This window comes from Scatophagus argus, chromosome 24 (assembly GCF_020382885.2).
Source record: "Scatophagus argus isolate fScaArg1 chromosome 24, fScaArg1.pri, whole genome shotgun sequence".
NCBI lineage: Eukaryota > Metazoa > Chordata > Actinopteri > Scatophagidae > Scatophagus > Scatophagus argus.
In genome coordinates, this window is record NC_058516.1 from 253308 (window position 1) to 270000 (window position 16693).

Here is a 16693-nt window from a genome sequence, read left to right on the forward strand (position 1 = left end):
GTGCAATTCTCGCGATAACGGTATTCTCGTTACGTCCTCCGTCCGTTGTCATAAACCGGAGTTAACTAACAGTCTGTAAAGCCTTTCTGTGGGATACTTATTAGGATTTCGTTGGCCAGCATGTGTGGATGAACTTGCTTTCGTGACCTCATCGTCTGTTAGCCGAGGATGCTAAAAGAAGTTAGCGTAGCTTGCCAACAGGAAACGGCTGGAGACGGAAGTGGGTGTCACAGTGCTGGTCGGAGTCGCGTCCATAGAGACCAGACTGTCTTTTACACGGAGCCAAAGTGCCCAGACAGAACTGTCTGAATATGAAAATATTAAACATTTGAATTCTTCTGCGGTGTCCTGCGAAGCTAATGGCGCTAAGTTAGCCTGCTAGCTGGAAAGAGACGGAGGTGAACGGGATCTGTTTCTCTGGAGGGAAAGTTGGTGCTGTGAGTTTGTAAAAATGTCTAAAGTCCAAACGCTGAGAGCTTTTGTCAACCAGCGACTCACTTTGGCCGCTGAAGAGATTTTTGAGCTGTTTGAAAGAACGATAGCAGACTACGAGGAGGAAGTTTGTCGACAACGCAAACTACTGGACGCTGTTCTCCAGCCTGAAGTCCGCTTACACAGAGCCGGTTTGTCCACTTCACTTGTTCCTCTCACTTTAAACTGCTGGGGTGGTCGAATATTCACACACACAAGATTCTCCAGAGATAAAACACACACACACACACACACACACACACACACACACACAGAGGTAAAACTGCAAAGTAGGTGGGAAGTGACGCGCGTATGTGTTTGATTTTTGTCCACAGACGTGGAGCTGCGGTCGGTGAGTGAAGGAGAGGATCCCCCTGAGCGGCAGGACTGGAGCCCCAGTCTGGTCCAGGAGGATCCACCAGAGCTGCCACACATTAAAGAGGAACAGGAGGAACTGTGGACCGGTCAGGAGGGAGAGCAGCTTCGAGGGCCGGAGGAGGCTGATGTCATGGAGGCCACGTTCACTCCTGTCTCTGTGAAGAGTGAAGAAGACGATGAAGAGAAACCTCAGTCCTCTCAGCTTCATCAAAGACAGACTGAAGAGATGAAAACAGAAGCTGATGGAGAGGACTGTGGAGGACCAGAACCAGCCAGGAGCTCAGATCCAGATACCCAACCAGATACTGACCACAAGAGTTCAACCTCCTCTGACTGTGAGACTGATGACATCTGTGACTGGGAGGACAGCAGAGAACCTCGGTCAGGTTTAAACCCTCTGCAGGACAATGAAGGACATCAGCAGAAACACAATGGACTCCAAACAGGAGAGAAACCATTTAGCTGCTCAGTTTGTGGTAAAAATTACCACTGGAAGAACTCGTTGACGGCTCACATGAGGCTTCACTCAGAAGGAAAAGGTTTCAGCTGCTCAGTTTGTAAGAAGTCTTTTCCATGGAGAGGGGAGATCGTCAGGCACATGAGGATCCACACGGGAGAGAAACCCTTCAGTTGCACCGTCTGTGGTAAAAGATTTGCACAAAGTTCAGCTCTGACCTCACATTTACGAGGTCACACGGGAGAAAAACCTTTCAGCTGCTCGGTTTGCAAAGTCCGTTTCAGTCGCAGAAACTATTTGTCCCAACACATGAGGATGCACACCGGAGAGAAGCCCTTCATTTGTTCTGTCTGTGGGAAAGGATTCACACAAAGCTCAGCTCTGACCTCACATTTACGAGGTCACACGGGAGAAAAACCTTTCAGCTGCTCGGTCTGTCACACAAGTTTTAGTCGCAGAAACTATTTGTCCCAACACATGAGGTTGCACACCGGGGAAAAACCATTTAGTTGTTCAGTCTGTGGTAAAAGATTTGCACAAAGCTCAGCTCTGACCTCACATTTACGAGGTCACACGGGAGAAAAACCTTTCAGCTGCTCGGTTTGCAAAGTCCGTTTCAGTCGCAGAAACTATTTGTCCCAACACATGAGGATGCACACCGGGGAAAAACCATTTAGTTGCACCGTCTGTGGTGGAAGATTCACACAAAAATCAACCCTGAACTCACATTTAAAACTTCACACCGGAGAAAAACCTTTCAGCTGCTCGGTCTGTCAGGCGGCTTTCAGTCGCCGCAGCCATTTGTCCCAACACATGACGACGCATGCAGTCACAGTCCGTGGCGATGATTCTCAGGTGACAAAACATTTCGGCCTTGTTCAGACTGCAGGCGCATCGCATGTGTAAGACAGACTGTCAGCTGGGTGTTTTGGAAGCCATACAGCTCGACTGTACACTGACGTGAGGTAACTCCAAACTGTACTCAGCTGGAGTACTTCAGTGCACGTGTTTACTGCAAACTTGTGTTGTCAAATTAAATACAGTTTGGTGTTGAGTTGTTCTCTTTGATTGTTTTTATTATTTTTTGGAGCAACACGATCCCTTTCAACGTTCGAGCCCCTGAAGGTCCCTGAGGGCCAACAGACCCACCAGAGGGGCTCAGCGAGATCAGCAGCTGAGGTGGTTGATGTGGCAGAGCTGGAAGGATCAAGTCCAGGCTGACAGTTTGACTTGGATTTCCGCCTGTTTCTTAGAGTTTTTCCCTCCTTCATCTGGCTGTTGCGTGCTGTTGCTGTTGAGATGTTTATGTCTTCACACCGGGTTGTGGACTGCGATTCTGTGAGTCTCATGAGGACTGAACCCACAACCTGTTGGACCTCAGCTAAAAGAAACACGTTCGACCACACCTGCAGGCTCTGCTGGTTCACTGCAGAACAGAAACAGGTTAGCATGTTAGCCACAGGAAGTTCACTTTCCACCTCAATGCTGATTTCCAATAAACCAGACTAAAGCTGAGCTCACTGACTCACCTGTCTCACCTGAACAGGTCACAGTGGTAGAAATACTGAAGTATGACTGAAGTATCTGTCCTGTACCTGAGTTGTTTTTGTTGTACACACAATTATTTTGCACAAGCTGCTGTTCCATTGGACAAAGTACTCATAACAGTTTTCTTCAGCAAAAGTACAAGTACCACAGTGTAAAAATACTCTGCCAGCCAGCAAAATGTACTTCAAAGTATTTAAAGTAAAAGTACTGAGTTTAAATACCTCAGAGTACGTAATGCACGTCACATGAGACTGAATACAGTAATACACTGTGGAATAAAGCCGACTGATGAAATGCAAAGTGTCACATTGAATGGAGCTGCGGTCGCTCAGATGCTTCAGCGTTTTGCTTTTCATTTGTCAGTCAGCAGAATTAAAGCTGAACTCGATTCCGTTTATGTGCTGCTTGATTTTCTGCCACTGCGATAAAAATCTGGTCTGGTTTTCCTGCAGTTTCAGAATCTCCTCCGGACTCCGGTTTGGTTTTCAGTCTGCTCGTCCGTTTGCTCTTCAGAGTTTAATTTTAATGAGTGATGCTTTCAGGGGAACAAACCACGAGAGCAGCTGGTCCATAAAGAGCTTCCACTCGTCATGCGTCTTTGCCTTGAGTCCAGCTCGTCGGACTTGTGCTTCATCATGCTATTACCGCTTCCTCCCTACACATTGGCGTGTGTGTAATGGCTTGAATGGAGGTTCAAGGCCATGAGCGCAGTCTAATGGGTTTATATTTACCTGCTCGCCTCCAGAAGCTGTTCAGATTGTTCCATTAGGAAAACAAAAAGCAGCAGCCCTTCAGAGAAATGACTTAATGACTTTACTGTGACTGAAGGACTGAAGCTTCAGCTGAGCTGCACAAACAGCCGTCACACAAAACAGTTTGGATCATCCAGCCAAAGCACTGCGGCAGGCTTCATGTGAAACACTCAGACTGCGCTCACATGACAGGAAATCAAATAAAAAGAGTTTTTATCTCCTGCTGCCTTCACGTGTTTTACACCTGAACACCACAAAGAGTCACGAGACAACACAAAACCATGATGATCTAGGATGAATGAAGATCAGAGAATCCAATGAGACCACAGGACGTGTTGGACACAAGAAGAGCCCTGAAGAGCCTCTGAGTCCACCGGGAAGCTCCGAGTCTCCTTAAAGGAAACGTTTCAGTGGAGGTGAAGCCTCAGAGCGGCTCCTGGTGGATGTGGAGCCCTCAGGAAAAGCTCAGGAGGTTATTGGTGGACAAAGAGCTTTAAAGTTATTGTCTGGTGGACAAGAACCAGATCCAGATCTTAGTGTGGACATTCAGGCCCTTTAAGCTTCTTTGTGGACGTGGAGCGTTTAGGAGGCTCTCGTGGCAGACAAGCAGATCCAGGAGGAGAGTGGACGTTTATTGGCGTCAAATGAGATAAACCCCGCGCACGGCGCCGTTAGTCTCAGCGTGGCTGCAGACAAAAGGAAGGAGCTGCAGCAGGTGTGAGCGTCCACCCTCACCCACAGGTGTGAGTCCCGTCCCTCCAATGACGCCATGTCGGCGTGGTGTTGATCCACCGACCTGCCAGCTGACATTTAAACTGAGGGCAGCAACGCCTTCATTTGTTTTAGTTTACTCACACTTTTGTCTCAGCCGGTTCACAGGTGGTTTCCTGTCCGCCGGCAGGTGAACCGCAATTCACACACTTCACACACCTTCACAGTGAACAGACTGGAGGACAGACAAAAAGTCCAAACTCAAAGTGAGCAAATGGACATTTTCACTGTGTGTGTGTGTGTGTGTGTGTGTGGGAGGAGGAAGAGGAAGAAGAGGGGGGAGGCGCATCTCCGTGTGTTTATGAGCATGAATGAACGTTAGTGATGACATCGTTACTTCTGTGTGTGTGTGTGTGCGTGTGCACATGAGCGTGTGTGTGTGTCCTTGGCTGACAGACTATAAAAGTCGTCCTCCACGTTGGAGCAACAGAAGAGGACAGAAACGAAAGAAATCTCCATCAACGGCCAAACGACAGGACGACTCGAGCAACGAGAGAAAGAAGAAGAGAGACGGACAGTGTGGTGAGAACCTGCGCCTTCATCATCCTCAGCATCATCATCAGCATCATTAACAGCATCATCATCCTCATCATCATCAGCAGCAGTAGTACTAGCAGCAGTACCAGTAGTACCAGTAGTAGTAGTAGTAGTAGTGGTAGTAGTAGAAACCATCTAACGATAATTTTAAGTTAAAAAGTAAGAAGTTTGGAGTCATAAATCAGACGTGAAACTCAAAAGAGAAAAACATCCTCTACATCACCGTACTTCAGTTATGAGCCCGTTTGACTTGTGTTATATTACGTGATAGTTTGTTGTACATGTTTTTGTACAAATGTTACATGAGTGAATATAAAAACAGCTTTTAGAAACACAAAGACGTGTCGCACCAGAAACGTAAAAGGATGTAAAAACTGCTGCTGCTGAAATCAAGGTGAAGTAAATCTTGATAGTATTTAAAGAATTCTGATTCTGATCTGATTTAATCATATTTATAGCATGAAGTATTTGATGTTTGTATGGTTTGTGTACTTGTACCTTAATTACATGTGTCCCACTGCAGACTGAAGTACATCGTGTACGCTGCCACCTGTCCTGCCCGATGTGTCTGATGTGTTCTTGTCTCCGATTGGCCGGCAGGAGCATGTGTCCTGTGTGGCTATTGGTGGCTGTGGCGGCGGTGGGCGTGGCCAGAGGAGTGGCCGCTCGGTGCTGGGAGCATCGGAGCTGCCAGGAGTTCAGCTCTGAGAGCAGCGTGATGGTAAAGCAGCACACTGACCGTCACACTCACCGGCGAGCACATTTCTCTGTCCTCACGCCTCCTCCTCTCCTGCAGGAGTGCATCCGGCTCTGTCGCTCCGACCTCACCGCTGAAACGCCCGTCGCCCCAGGCAACGCCCACCTACAACCTCTGCCTCCACCTGACCCCTCCTCCTCGTCTCCTCAGGCCAAGCGCTCCTACTCCATGGAGCATTTCCGCTGGGGGAAGCCCGTCGGCCGAAAGCGTCGCCCAGTCAAGGTCTACACCTCCAACGGCGTGGAGGAGGAGTCCGCCGAGGTCTTCCCCGGAGAGATGAGGAGGAGGGAGCTGGCCAGTGAGCTGCTGGCGGCGGCGGAGGAGGAGGAGGAGAAGGTGCAGGAGTCAGCAGGGGAGGTGGAGGAGGAGCAGCAGCAGCTTCTGGGGGACGTCCAGAAGAAGAAAGACGACTCGTACAAGATGAAACACTTCCGCTGGGGCGGCACGCCGGCCAGCAAACGCTACGGCGGCTTCATGAAGAGCTGGGACGAACGCAGCCAGAAGCCGCTGCTCACGCTCTTCAAAAACATCATCAACAAAGACGGACAACAGCAGAAGTGAGACGAAGACGGAGGAGGGACACCACGTCTCCCACAGCTGACAGTCAGACACATCAGTGACCAATGAAAAGACACCTCTGTCTGTGACTCGACCCTGAAGCTTCTGATATTTACTCATTCATGTAAATAACTGGAAATGAGAATATAAACACAAGTTTGCAAGCAAAGGAAGACGCGTGTTTGTTCTGTCACACAACCTAAAGTCTCACACAGCCTCACAAACCGTCCTCACCAGGCCCACTGACAACGCTGACACAACACTGACAGAACATTAACACGACGCTGACACAACACTGACAGAACACTGACAACGCTGACACAACACTGACAGAACGCTGACAGAACGCTGACAAAACGTGAACACGACGCTGACAGAACACTGGCAGAACATTAACACGACGCTGGCACAACACTGACAGAACGCTGACGTTAACACAACGCTGACAGAACGCTGACAGAACATAGCAGTCACATTCACAATGAAGTCCTCTGGCTGAATGGCTAAAACAGTCAGAACAGTAAGAATAAAAAGCAGCAGTTTGATGATGAAAACATCCAAACCTCTAATGTGAAAAGCCTCACCGACTGTGAAGGTTCAGAGTGAGTGAAGGTCTGATTAGTTCAGCTGGTGACCACAGCTCACGAATAAAGAAAAAGTAACAGTAAAATATCAGTTAATGATTTTATTATTCCAGTCTGAGTCTACAGCGAGCAGTTTGTGTCTGGACTCAGAGACTCGAACAGACGACTTGCTCACTCAGGTCAAAACAATAACAAGTGCTGCCATCAAACTACAAACAACCTCCTCACCTCCTTCCTCATCTCCTTTCCTGCCTCCTCACCTCATTTCCTACTTCCTCATCTACTCCCGTCTCCTCCCTCTTTGTCTCCTTTCCTCCCTCCTCATCTCCTCCCCTCTCCTCCCTCTCCGTCTCCTCTCCTCCTCTCCTCTCTCCCTCCCCATCTCCTTTCCTGCCTCCTCTCCTACCTCCTCCTCTCCTCCCTCCCCATCTCCTTTCCTGCCTCCTCTTCTCCTTTCCTCCCTCTTCATCTCCTCCCCTCTCCTCCCTCCTTGTCTCCTCCTCTCCTCTCTCCCTCCCCGTCTCCTCCTCTCCTCTCTCCCTCCCCATCTCCTTTCCTGCCTCCTCACCTCCTTTCCTCCCTCCTCATCTCCTCCCCTCTCCTCCCTCTTTGTCTCCTCTCCTACCTCCTCCTCTCCTCCCTCCCCATCTCCTTTCCTGCCTCCTCACCTCCTTTCCTCCCTCCTCATCTCCTCCCCTCTCCTCGCTCTTTGTCTCCTCTCCTACCTCCTCCTCTCCTCCCTCCCCATCTCCTTTCCTGCCTCCTCACCTCCTTTCCTCCCTCCTCATCTCCTCCCCTCTCCTCCCTCCTTGTCTCCTCCTCTCCTCTCTCCCTCCCCATCTCCTTTCCTGCCTCCTCATCTCCTCCCCTCTCCTCCCTCTTTGTCTCCTCTCCTACCTCCTCCTCTCCTCGCTCTTTGTCTCCTCTCCTACCTCCTCCTCTCCTCCCTCCCCATCTCCTTTCCTGCCTCCTCAACTCCTTTCCTCCCTCCTCATCTCCTCCCCTCTCCTCCCTCCTTGTCTCCTCGTCTCCTCTCCTGCCTCCTTATCATTAATGGCAGCTCATCACATGAATGAAGGTGGTGTTAACTTGTTGCTGAACGAGCCTGAGGGTCTAATAGACGCAGAGGTCTGGGAACTTCATCTCGTGAAGCGGCGTGGAGCGAGGCGGCGAGTGTCTGGACGGAGACGGAGGAGGACGTACGATCAAATCGAACACCTGATCCAGTTTGGACTGAAGCAGAGACGTCTGGAAGGAGACAGAGTTTGTCCTCATGAATATCAGAGACACGTCAGAGGACTTCAACACGCACACATGATGTTGCGGTGCTTTTACCGAAGTACAAATTTAAAGTACTTTTACTTGTTCTTGAGTTTTTTCTTTTTGAGCCAGTTTTGTACTTCTGCACTTCATCTACCTGACAGCTTTAGTCACTTCACACATCTGTTATTGTTATTGTACCTGCATATGTTTACTGAAGGAACATTTCACTTGTATTTGTACTGTGTGGTATTAGTACTTTTACTGCAGTAAAGGGTCTGAGTGTACACAGAGATCTCAAACGATTGTTCAGATTTGTTTTGATGATGTGGCTGTTCAGTTTAGCTTCAACAACAAAGAACTCACTGGTCACAAGTCACAGTTCAGAGGTCAGAGGTCACAGTTCAGAAGTCACAGTTCAGGGGTCAGAGGTCACAGCTCAGGGGTCAGATGTCGCTCACCTTGGCTCCGCAGTGAGCAGCGATTTCCTCAAACGGAGCCGTCTGAAACTTCTCCACCACCAGCATCCTCCTCCTCCTCTCCTCCTCCTCCACACCCCCTCTGTCCTCTGCACAATTTCAAAATAAAACATCATATAAAAAATAAGAGACAAACCTGATCAGAGAAAGTGCAGACGTGTGCAGAAGAACAAAACACAAACACGAGTGGACGTTTTGTCACGTGAAAAAGATGAACCAAAGATCAAAGCAAAAGTGCATCAGATCATCCGAGTTCATTGATCTGCAATCGATCGGCTTACCGATGGTGTTCTTCAACGACTCAAAGGTGATGTGCTCCGTCTGAGGACGCTACAGGACACAGAGACAGACAGGCTGTGAGACAGACAGACAGGCTGACAGACAGACAGACAGGCTGTGAGACAGACAGACAGGTAGATCAACAGACAGGTACCTGTTGAGTATCAGGACAGGTCTCGGGGTCCATGTCTATCTGCAGAGAGATCACATCTCCAACGCTCTTCCTCTTCGACAGACGATCCTCATCTGAAACACACACAGCAGTACAGTCTGAGTACAGCCTGAATACTAGCAGTGGTAGTACTGTGAGTACACTTTGTGTGTGTACCTGTAAGCTGAGGTGTGTATGATGTGTTGAAGCGTTCGGTGTGTGCACTGTAGCTGCTTCCTGTCAGAGCCTCACACATCTTTGACTGGTCAAACAGAAAGGCTTCGTCCACCTTCAGGTCACCTGCTGGCAGCCTGACACACGCGCACACACACACACACACACACACACACACACACACACAAATACATTTACTCAAAGAAGACATCAGAGACCAGGTGTCACTGTGTGTCTATGTGTCTGTACCTGGGGTTGTCACAGAAGACGTCTTCAGGCAGCAGGTGTGGAGCGTCCCTCTGACGGCGCTCTATGACCTGCACACACACACACGATACACTCTGTATATGACACAAACACACACCTTCGTATGCTGCCCCTCACACACACACACACACAGTCCGTCTGCTCACCTGTGTGACGTGTTGGCGGAGCGACGCAGGTGGACCAAGCTGGGACAGCAGGCTGAGGAAGGCGGCGCAGACGGCGTGAACACCACAGCGGTTAAACACTGACAGACACTCATGATTGGACAATGCCAGATCCTGACCAGCCAATCACGAGAGAGAAAGAACAATTATTCACCTGATTACTTCTGTACAAACAATCAACAAAGACATAAACAACAACAAGCTCCGCCTACCTGCAGAGCGAGGACCAATCGGATCAGGTCCACCACCACCTCCTCATTGGCCAGTTCCACACTGACAACAGCCAGCAGGGTGACGATGGCCTGGTAGTGGCTCCGCCCACTGCTCTCCTCTTTACAGGTGAGGTAGACGTGTCTGTAGAGACGCTGAGCATGCTGTGCACACACCACGAAACGGTTTGATTTCACCTCCACATTTAAAACGTCACTGATGACGAAGAGACTCACCTTCCTGATGAACAGGTTGTCCTGTCGAGAGCATCTGTCCTCCTTCAGGTCCAAGACGGAGACATCAAACATCACACTGAGGACACACACAGTATCTCATGAGCCTCGTTAGTCAGGAAGCACAATTTAAAATGAGCTCAGACATGCAGGGTGCAGTAACAGCTGACTGCCACAAGGTGGTGCCACTTCAATCCACTGTAACTAAACCCCCACCCCAGTCCACCCACAGGAACCAGTACTCTGTGGTTTCTGGGTATGTGTGCTGTCTGCAGGGATGAGACCTGGCAGCGGTGAGTCTGGCGGCGTTGTGGCGTCTGTCAATGAGCGAGGTGAGGATGGACAGGACCAGCAGACGGATCTCTGGATCCTCCATCAGGGTGAAGGACAGCAGAGGCTCCAGGAAGGACGAGGGCAACGCCGTCAACAGATTAGTGCTTTCGTAATGCTCCGACACCTGAGGCAGGGAGGACGAGACACGGCACTTCAGACTGTGAGGCTGTCACGCTCACCTGTGCACCGCAAACACCAAGTCAAGTTTCAGACTCGCCTGGAGGAGGGACTTCAGCAACATCACCTGGATCATTCTGCTGCCTTCAAACCTGACGTGGACACACAGACGGAAGCACCGTGAAACTCGTGCATTTCTCTGGAGTTTAAAACATTTAAAGGCTGGTGGCGTGGGAGGAAGTGAACTGGTGTGAGTGGTACCCAGCGTTGGGCAACCCCAGCGCCGGGTAGATACCCGGGACCGGGATCTTCCCCATGATGAACAGCATGACCTCTGACCTCTGGTAGACAGGAAGCGTGTTGGCGAAGGATCCTGGATGGACAACACAGACTCCGGTGAGACGACTGCCTTGAAACTACTTAACGACGACGGGAAGACAGCAAACCGCGCGAGCCTTACCGATAGTTTTGATGACGGCGTCCTGCAGTGTCTTCTCTTCACTCGAGGTGGTTTTGTGTTTCCCAGCGTCGTCGTAGTAACCAGTCAGCTGGTAGTCGACGCTCTGTCTGAGCTGCCGCAGTAACGTGTTGAACACCTCCAGTACTGTGGGACCTGCAGCACACACGAACAGAGGATCGGTCCAGTATGGCGGGATTATACTGCACATGTGAGAATACACAGATGACGTAAGCCGACCGACTGACCTACGGATCCTGTGGCTTCTATCACAGCAGCTTCAGACAGAACCTCTACGATCCCGGCCCTGACTGAGGCTGGACTCCTGCTGTTGGCGTCCAGGTGACCCAGCAGCTGCTGGATCACCAGGTGTGAATGCTGGGACTGAGGAGGACAGAGTTGGACTTCAGCTGCCAGGTCAAGTGCGGTTGAACACAAATACTCTAAATGAACTTCAGTTCTGCTGAGTGCAGCAGGACTGATCCAGGACAGGACTGATGCAGGACAGGACTGATCCAGGACAGGACTGATCCAGGACAGGACTGATCCAGGACAGGACTGTCAGTGTGCTTCCTCACCTGGATGGAGTACATGATGATCTGAAAACAGTGAACAGCAAAGCTGCGTCCCTCCCAAAGACTGTGACTGTCCAGGTGCCTGAGAACACACACAGCATACGAATCACAGATCTGCTGCTGCTTCTGCTACGACTACCACTACTAGTACTACTACTGCTGCTACTACTATCACCACTAGTACTACTACTGCTGCTTCTGCTACACACAAGGTGTGTCTTACATCAGCACAGGTCTGATCGCGTTGTTAATGTGTCCATAAGCAGCTCGGCCCAACAGCTCCCTGAAACACACCTCAGTCTGCTCTGCTGGAGACTCACTGCACACACACACACACACACACACACACACACACACACACACACACACACACACACACACACACAGACGGAGTTAAAGTAGCTGAGTGATACAGACGTGAATCCATTCACCTGAGAAGTCCACCTGCCAACCAAACTGTACGACCTTCTGAGTGTTTAACATCAGTCACATTTGATTCACTGGTTAAACTGCTCACATGAGTCTTCTGTGTGTCACACCTGTCAGTGTGTGTGTGTGTGTGTGTGTGTGTGCACCTGTCAGTGTGTGTGTGCTGCTGCAGGTTGACCAGCAGGGCGGGAACAATCTGCTCCATGTGACGCGGCTCCCAAATGTTCACCTGCAGCTCGTCGTCCACCGTCTTCCTGATGACGCCCTGCAGACCACGGATCCCCGACACACGGATCCTAAACACACACACACACTCCTGGTCAATGAAACTTTTCAGTGACAATAATTTTTTTCAATCAATCTCAAACGTCTGATTCATCCTTAAACTGTGGCGCTGAAAGGCAGGAAGCCGTGTGGTTGGCTTGTCTTACACCTGACGCAAAGAAGCACCAGCCAGAGCTTTCAACAAGAGGTGAAGGTTTGGTCGTACAGTTCAGATGATGTGAGGTGTGTATCGGCGCCTGGCGACTCGGCGGGTTGCTGACTGTGCCAGCTGCAAACACACCGACCTGCTGCGGACGCCGAGGTCTTCGTGCTGGGAGTGACACATCTCACTGAAGCGAGACACAAAGAAGTCGTAGCTGCGGTGATACGACGCCGTGTCCTCCTCGATGTTGGCGAACTTCACAAACTACAGAAGACAGTGACAGAGTTAATGCGTCCACACACACCTCAGGCAGCGATGCTGACACCAACACACACACACACACCAACACACACACACAGGACACACACTGAAGGAAGACAAAGCTGCCGCCTCTGATGACTCCTGTGTGTGTCTGAATACATCTGACACATCAAGGATTAAAGAGAACATACATGCACTGGCTTGTGGTTGAACCAAAAGGTTCATCTCCGCAGGAATCCTTTCCAGAGTACTCACAGTACGTGTAAATGTACTGAGTTGCAGTACAGTGCGTGTGGTGCTTACAGAGCTGGTGGCGAGGACGTGAAGGTGTGGTTTGTCGGCCTCCAGCAGCAGACGCAGCGTGCTGAGGAAACTCTCCACCAGCAGGTTGATGCTCTGACAGTGACAGGCCAGCAGCAGCTGCTCCATCGCCTCCATCGCAATGCACACATACCTACACAGCCACACCTGTTAATCTGATGCTGCGCGTGTGTGTGCGTGTGTGTGTGTGTGTGTGTGTGTGTGTGTGTACTGACCCATAGCGGTGGCGGCTCAGCTCTCTGGTCAGTCGCTCTGACAGGTACGCAGCGATGCGGTCCAGTTTCTCAGGAGCCGACAGGGCAAAGAACGTCAGCTTCTCCATGTTGGCTTTGACCAGCCCATCCTGCACACACACACACAGGTGACACACACAGGTGACACACACACACAGGTGACACACACACATACACAGGTGACACACACAGGTGACACACACACACAGGTGACACACACAGGTGACACACACACACAACACACACACAGGTGACACACACACACAACACACACACAGGTGACACACACACACAACACACACACAGGTGACACACACACAGGTGACACACACACACAACACACACACAGGTGACACACACACACAACACACACACAGGTGACACACACACACACACACAGGTGACACACACAGGTGACACACACAGGTGACACACACACAGGTGACATACACAGGTGACACACACACACACAGGTGACACACACACAGGTGACACACACAGGTGACACACACACACACAGGTGACACACACACAGGTGACACACACACAGGTGACATACACAGGTGACACACACAGGTGACACACACACACACACACACAGGTGACATACACAGGTGACACACACAGGTGACACACACACACACACACACAGGTGACACACACACACAGGTGACACACACACACACACACACAGGTGACACACACACACACACACACAGGTGACACACACACACACACAGGTGACACACAGGTGACACACACACACACACACAGGTGACACACACACACACCCTTTAATCACATGGGACAGAGAAGTTACAGAGTGTGTGTGTGTGTGTGTGTGTGTGTGCGTGTGATTACTTCAGGGTCTTCTGGGAAGATATTATCAACCAGACGCTTGTAGCGAGGACGTAACGCCCAGCAGCAGCCGCACAGACCTGCACACACACACACACACACACACACACACAGAGAGTTCACATTAGCACCACACCTGTACAGGTAAGTCTGTCTCTGCTCACACCTTCACACCTGTCTGACTCTCAATAAATGAAGACTGAATTCATCTTCTGACTGAATATAAAACTAAGGTGTCCATGAAGAGGGACACCTTTAGTAAATAATAAATATATAAGAATAAATAAGAATAAATAAACGAATGAGCCTTTGGCCTCCAGGGGGCAGCAGTGAGCCTGCAAAGTTTAAACTTCATTGCTCCACATTTTCCTTCAATCTTTCATCTCTCTCCATGTTCAGCATGATGAATAGTGGGAGATTAAATGTGAGCTCTGACTGACTCAGAACACACACACACACACACACACACACAATAGCGTGTGTGTCTTCAGCCTTAATCCCGCGGCAGCTTGCTGTTGCGTCATGTGTTTTAGGTTGAGTCTCTGCACAGGAGACATGTGAGCTGCTGAAGTGCTGCTGAGCCAAGCACTGAACAGGTGAGCCTGAGCAGGTGTGATGCTGTGGCAGGCAGTGATGACCCGAGTCACAAAGTAAACTGTGACAACAGCAAATAAAACAACAACACAAGACAACAACTCATCTGGTTGTTTCACCTGCAGGATAATTTCTGCCCAGAACACATGAACACCTGAGAAATCTCTCATGACTCTGACTTTATTTAGTTTTGATTTAGTGAGTCAAAAGGTTTCTTAAAATGTTTACAGCAGTTTAAAAAGGCTGACTTTTAATTTCTGACTGCAAATCAAAACATTTTCATTCACTCGTGTCACATTAGAATATTTGAACTAACAGAATAAATTAGTTTCATTGCTTTTTGTGCCTCCAGTCCAGCAGGTGGCAGTAAGTCAATAAAAAGCAGAGAAGATTTCAGCTTTGAAAATCGATTTAACTTTTGTTATTCCCATTATTTCACCCGAGTGTTTCACTCCACTGAAAAAAGCAACGGATTTAAAAAATCAGGTGTAAATAAATAAAGAGCTCCCATCCTTCTGTCAGAGCTTTAAAGCCCCAGTTTGAATAGAACCACTGCTGAATTAGTCCATCAGTTAGAAATGCCACCACATGAAGACCCTGAGGTCCACGCTGACCGGTGAGACGGACTTTGATTTTAAACACGTAACACAACATGTTTTTATGAGTTTTAACGCCGACAACACGACCCTGAACTGCACGTCACAACACTCAGAAAACTGAAGGAAAAAACGAGGAAAAGATCAAACTTCTCACCGTACATGAAGACGACTCCCTCAGCTCGCATCCACACTGTCACACACACACACACACACACACACACACACTGTGGTTAATCCCCTCCACACACACACTCACACACAATAAAGCCACCTCCTCTCATCCACCGTCAGTCCAAGTCCTCGTCCCTCCACCTTCTGGGACTGATGAACCGTCAGCAGATGATGTTGGCAATTTAACTCTCCTGTTTGTCTTCATTATTCATGTTAACATCCTGTTTGCTGCCATAAAACGGATTTAATACAGTGTGTGTGTGCGTGTGTGTGTGTGTGTGTGTGTGTGTGTGTGTGTGATCCAGGCCATGTGCAGCAGCTCAGCGCTCTGTAATCTGCTCTGGATTTATTCATCATTCCAGCAGAAACAGAAAAATCCTGTCAGTAACCTGCAGAACTGAAGCTGATTTAGCAGTACTCAACGCAGTAAAACTACTCTGTGTTTACTGCGAGCAGGAGGACACAAAACTACAGTTACTTCAGTGAACGCCAGCAGACTGAACGTCATTCGAGTTCAGGCAGTGCAGATGTTTTCTGATAATCCACGAACAGTTTGAGGTCTGCATTCAGTCCTGCAGTCAGACTGAGTATCTGCTGGTTTTATTTGTCCCGGGGGGGTTTGGACGAGCACTAGAAGACATTTTGTCTGACTCGGGACTGAAAAGACCAGATTCACACACGTGAGCAACAGAATGTGACTGTGAACGCAGCCTGAACATCTTCAGGCTGCTGGCCTCGTGCACTCAGACCTGCTCTGGCTCTTAACAACACAAGTACGAGTAGTAGCTGCAGTACCGGCTGCAGTAGTATCAGTATCAGCAGTACTACCCGTTACCTCCAGGAGTCTGGTGGTCCAGCACGGAGCAGCAGTCCTGCAGAAGCCTCCGAGGAGCCTGGGATACAGTCGACATGGCGACCGGCCTCGGCAGCGACATCCCCCTGGGCAGGCTGGGTATGGTCACACCTCGCGGCAGGCTGGGAGGACTGACGCCTCTGGGCAGCGAGCTGAGCAGGGCAGGGACGGTGGGAAACCTGGGAAGAGTCCCCAGCATCTCTGTGCTCACCTGGCTGAGAGAAGACTGTGGTCCTGAAGAAGAGGAGGAGGAGGAGGAGGAGGAGGAGCAGCAGTGGTGGGATGAAGGAGGAACTCCGAACAGAAGTGGAGGAGAACATGAAAAGCGGGACTGAGGTGAAAAAGCTTTTCCCTCCTGCAGCCACACATTCCTCCCAGTTTAACCCCTGCAGCCCAGCAGGTCAATACGCTGGCAGTAAATACACAGTAATACAC

General features: G+C 49.8%; 3 protein-coding genes across 9 annotated transcripts in view; 2 read left to right on the forward strand and 1 right to left on the reverse strand.

The window, feature by feature from the left end:
* Positions 1 to 35: 35 nt before the first annotated feature.
* On the forward strand, positions 36 to 2360 carry LOC124055225 (zinc finger protein OZF-like). The gene is made up of 2 exons (XM_046381847.1): positions 36 to 623; positions 807 to 2360. The coding sequence occupies exons 1-2, from the start codon at positions 452 to 454 to the stop codon at positions 2210 to 2212; spliced, it is 1578 nt and encodes a 525-aa protein (XP_046237803.1). The 5' UTR covers positions 36 to 451; the 3' UTR covers positions 2213 to 2360.
* A 198-nt stretch (positions 2361 to 2558) lies between these two features.
* Positions 2559 to 6479, forward strand: LOC124055254 (pro-opiomelanocortin-like). 6 transcript variants are annotated; one of them, XM_046381888.1, is made up of 3 exons: positions 2617 to 2749; positions 5515 to 5635; positions 5711 to 6472. In XM_046381888.1, the coding sequence occupies exons 2-3, from the start codon at positions 5519 to 5521 to the stop codon at positions 6230 to 6232; spliced, it is 639 nt and encodes a 212-aa protein (XP_046237844.1). In that variant the 5' UTR covers positions 2617 to 2749; positions 5515 to 5518; the 3' UTR covers positions 6233 to 6472. The 6 variants fall into 6 exon arrangements, with proteins under 6 accessions (XP_046237840.1, XP_046237844.1, XP_046237842.1 ...); XM_046381886.1 differs by lacking the exon at positions 2617 to 2749 and adding an exon at positions 2826 to 5308; XM_046381884.1 differs by having other exon boundaries at positions 2559 to 2749; positions 5515 to 6479.
* A 1272-nt stretch (positions 6480 to 7751) lies between these two features.
* LOC124055210 (protein EFR3 homolog B-like) overlaps positions 7752 to 16693 on the reverse strand; it is a 9791-nt gene continuing 849 nt past the window's right edge. The window contains exons 2-23 of one of the 2 annotated variants that reach the window (XM_046381815.1): positions 16241 to 16492; positions 14045 to 14121; positions 13166 to 13293; positions 12933 to 13083; positions 12511 to 12632; positions 12088 to 12237; positions 11736 to 11831; positions 11516 to 11594; positions 11186 to 11321; positions 10941 to 11093; positions 10742 to 10853; positions 10608 to 10632; positions 10315 to 10487; positions 10034 to 10109; positions 9800 to 9961; positions 9570 to 9701; positions 9406 to 9473; positions 9160 to 9293; positions 8986 to 9077; positions 8834 to 8882; positions 8535 to 8641; positions 7752 to 8061 (exon numbers count right to left, since the gene is read on the reverse strand). In XM_046381815.1, coding sequence (XP_046237771.1) covers positions 7927 to 8061; positions 8535 to 8641; positions 8834 to 8882; positions 8986 to 9077; positions 9160 to 9293; positions 9406 to 9473; positions 9570 to 9701; positions 9800 to 9961; positions 10034 to 10109; positions 10315 to 10487; positions 10608 to 10632; positions 10742 to 10853; positions 10941 to 11093; positions 11186 to 11321; positions 11516 to 11594; positions 11736 to 11831; positions 12088 to 12237; positions 12511 to 12632; positions 12933 to 13083; positions 13166 to 13293; positions 14045 to 14121; positions 16241 to 16457 — 2574 coding nt within the window. In that variant the 5' untranslated portion in view covers positions 16458 to 16492 and the 3' untranslated portion in view covers positions 7752 to 7926. Of the gene's footprint in view, positions 8062 to 8534; positions 8642 to 8833; positions 8883 to 8985; positions 9078 to 9159; positions 9294 to 9405; positions 9474 to 9569; positions 9702 to 9799; positions 9962 to 10033; positions 10110 to 10314; positions 10488 to 10580; positions 10633 to 10741; positions 10854 to 10940; positions 11094 to 11185; positions 11322 to 11515; positions 11595 to 11735; positions 11832 to 12087; positions 12238 to 12510; positions 12633 to 12932; positions 13084 to 13165; positions 13294 to 14044; positions 14122 to 16240; positions 16493 to 16693 lie in introns of both variants that reach the window. The other variant, XM_046381814.1, reaches the window with a different exon arrangement.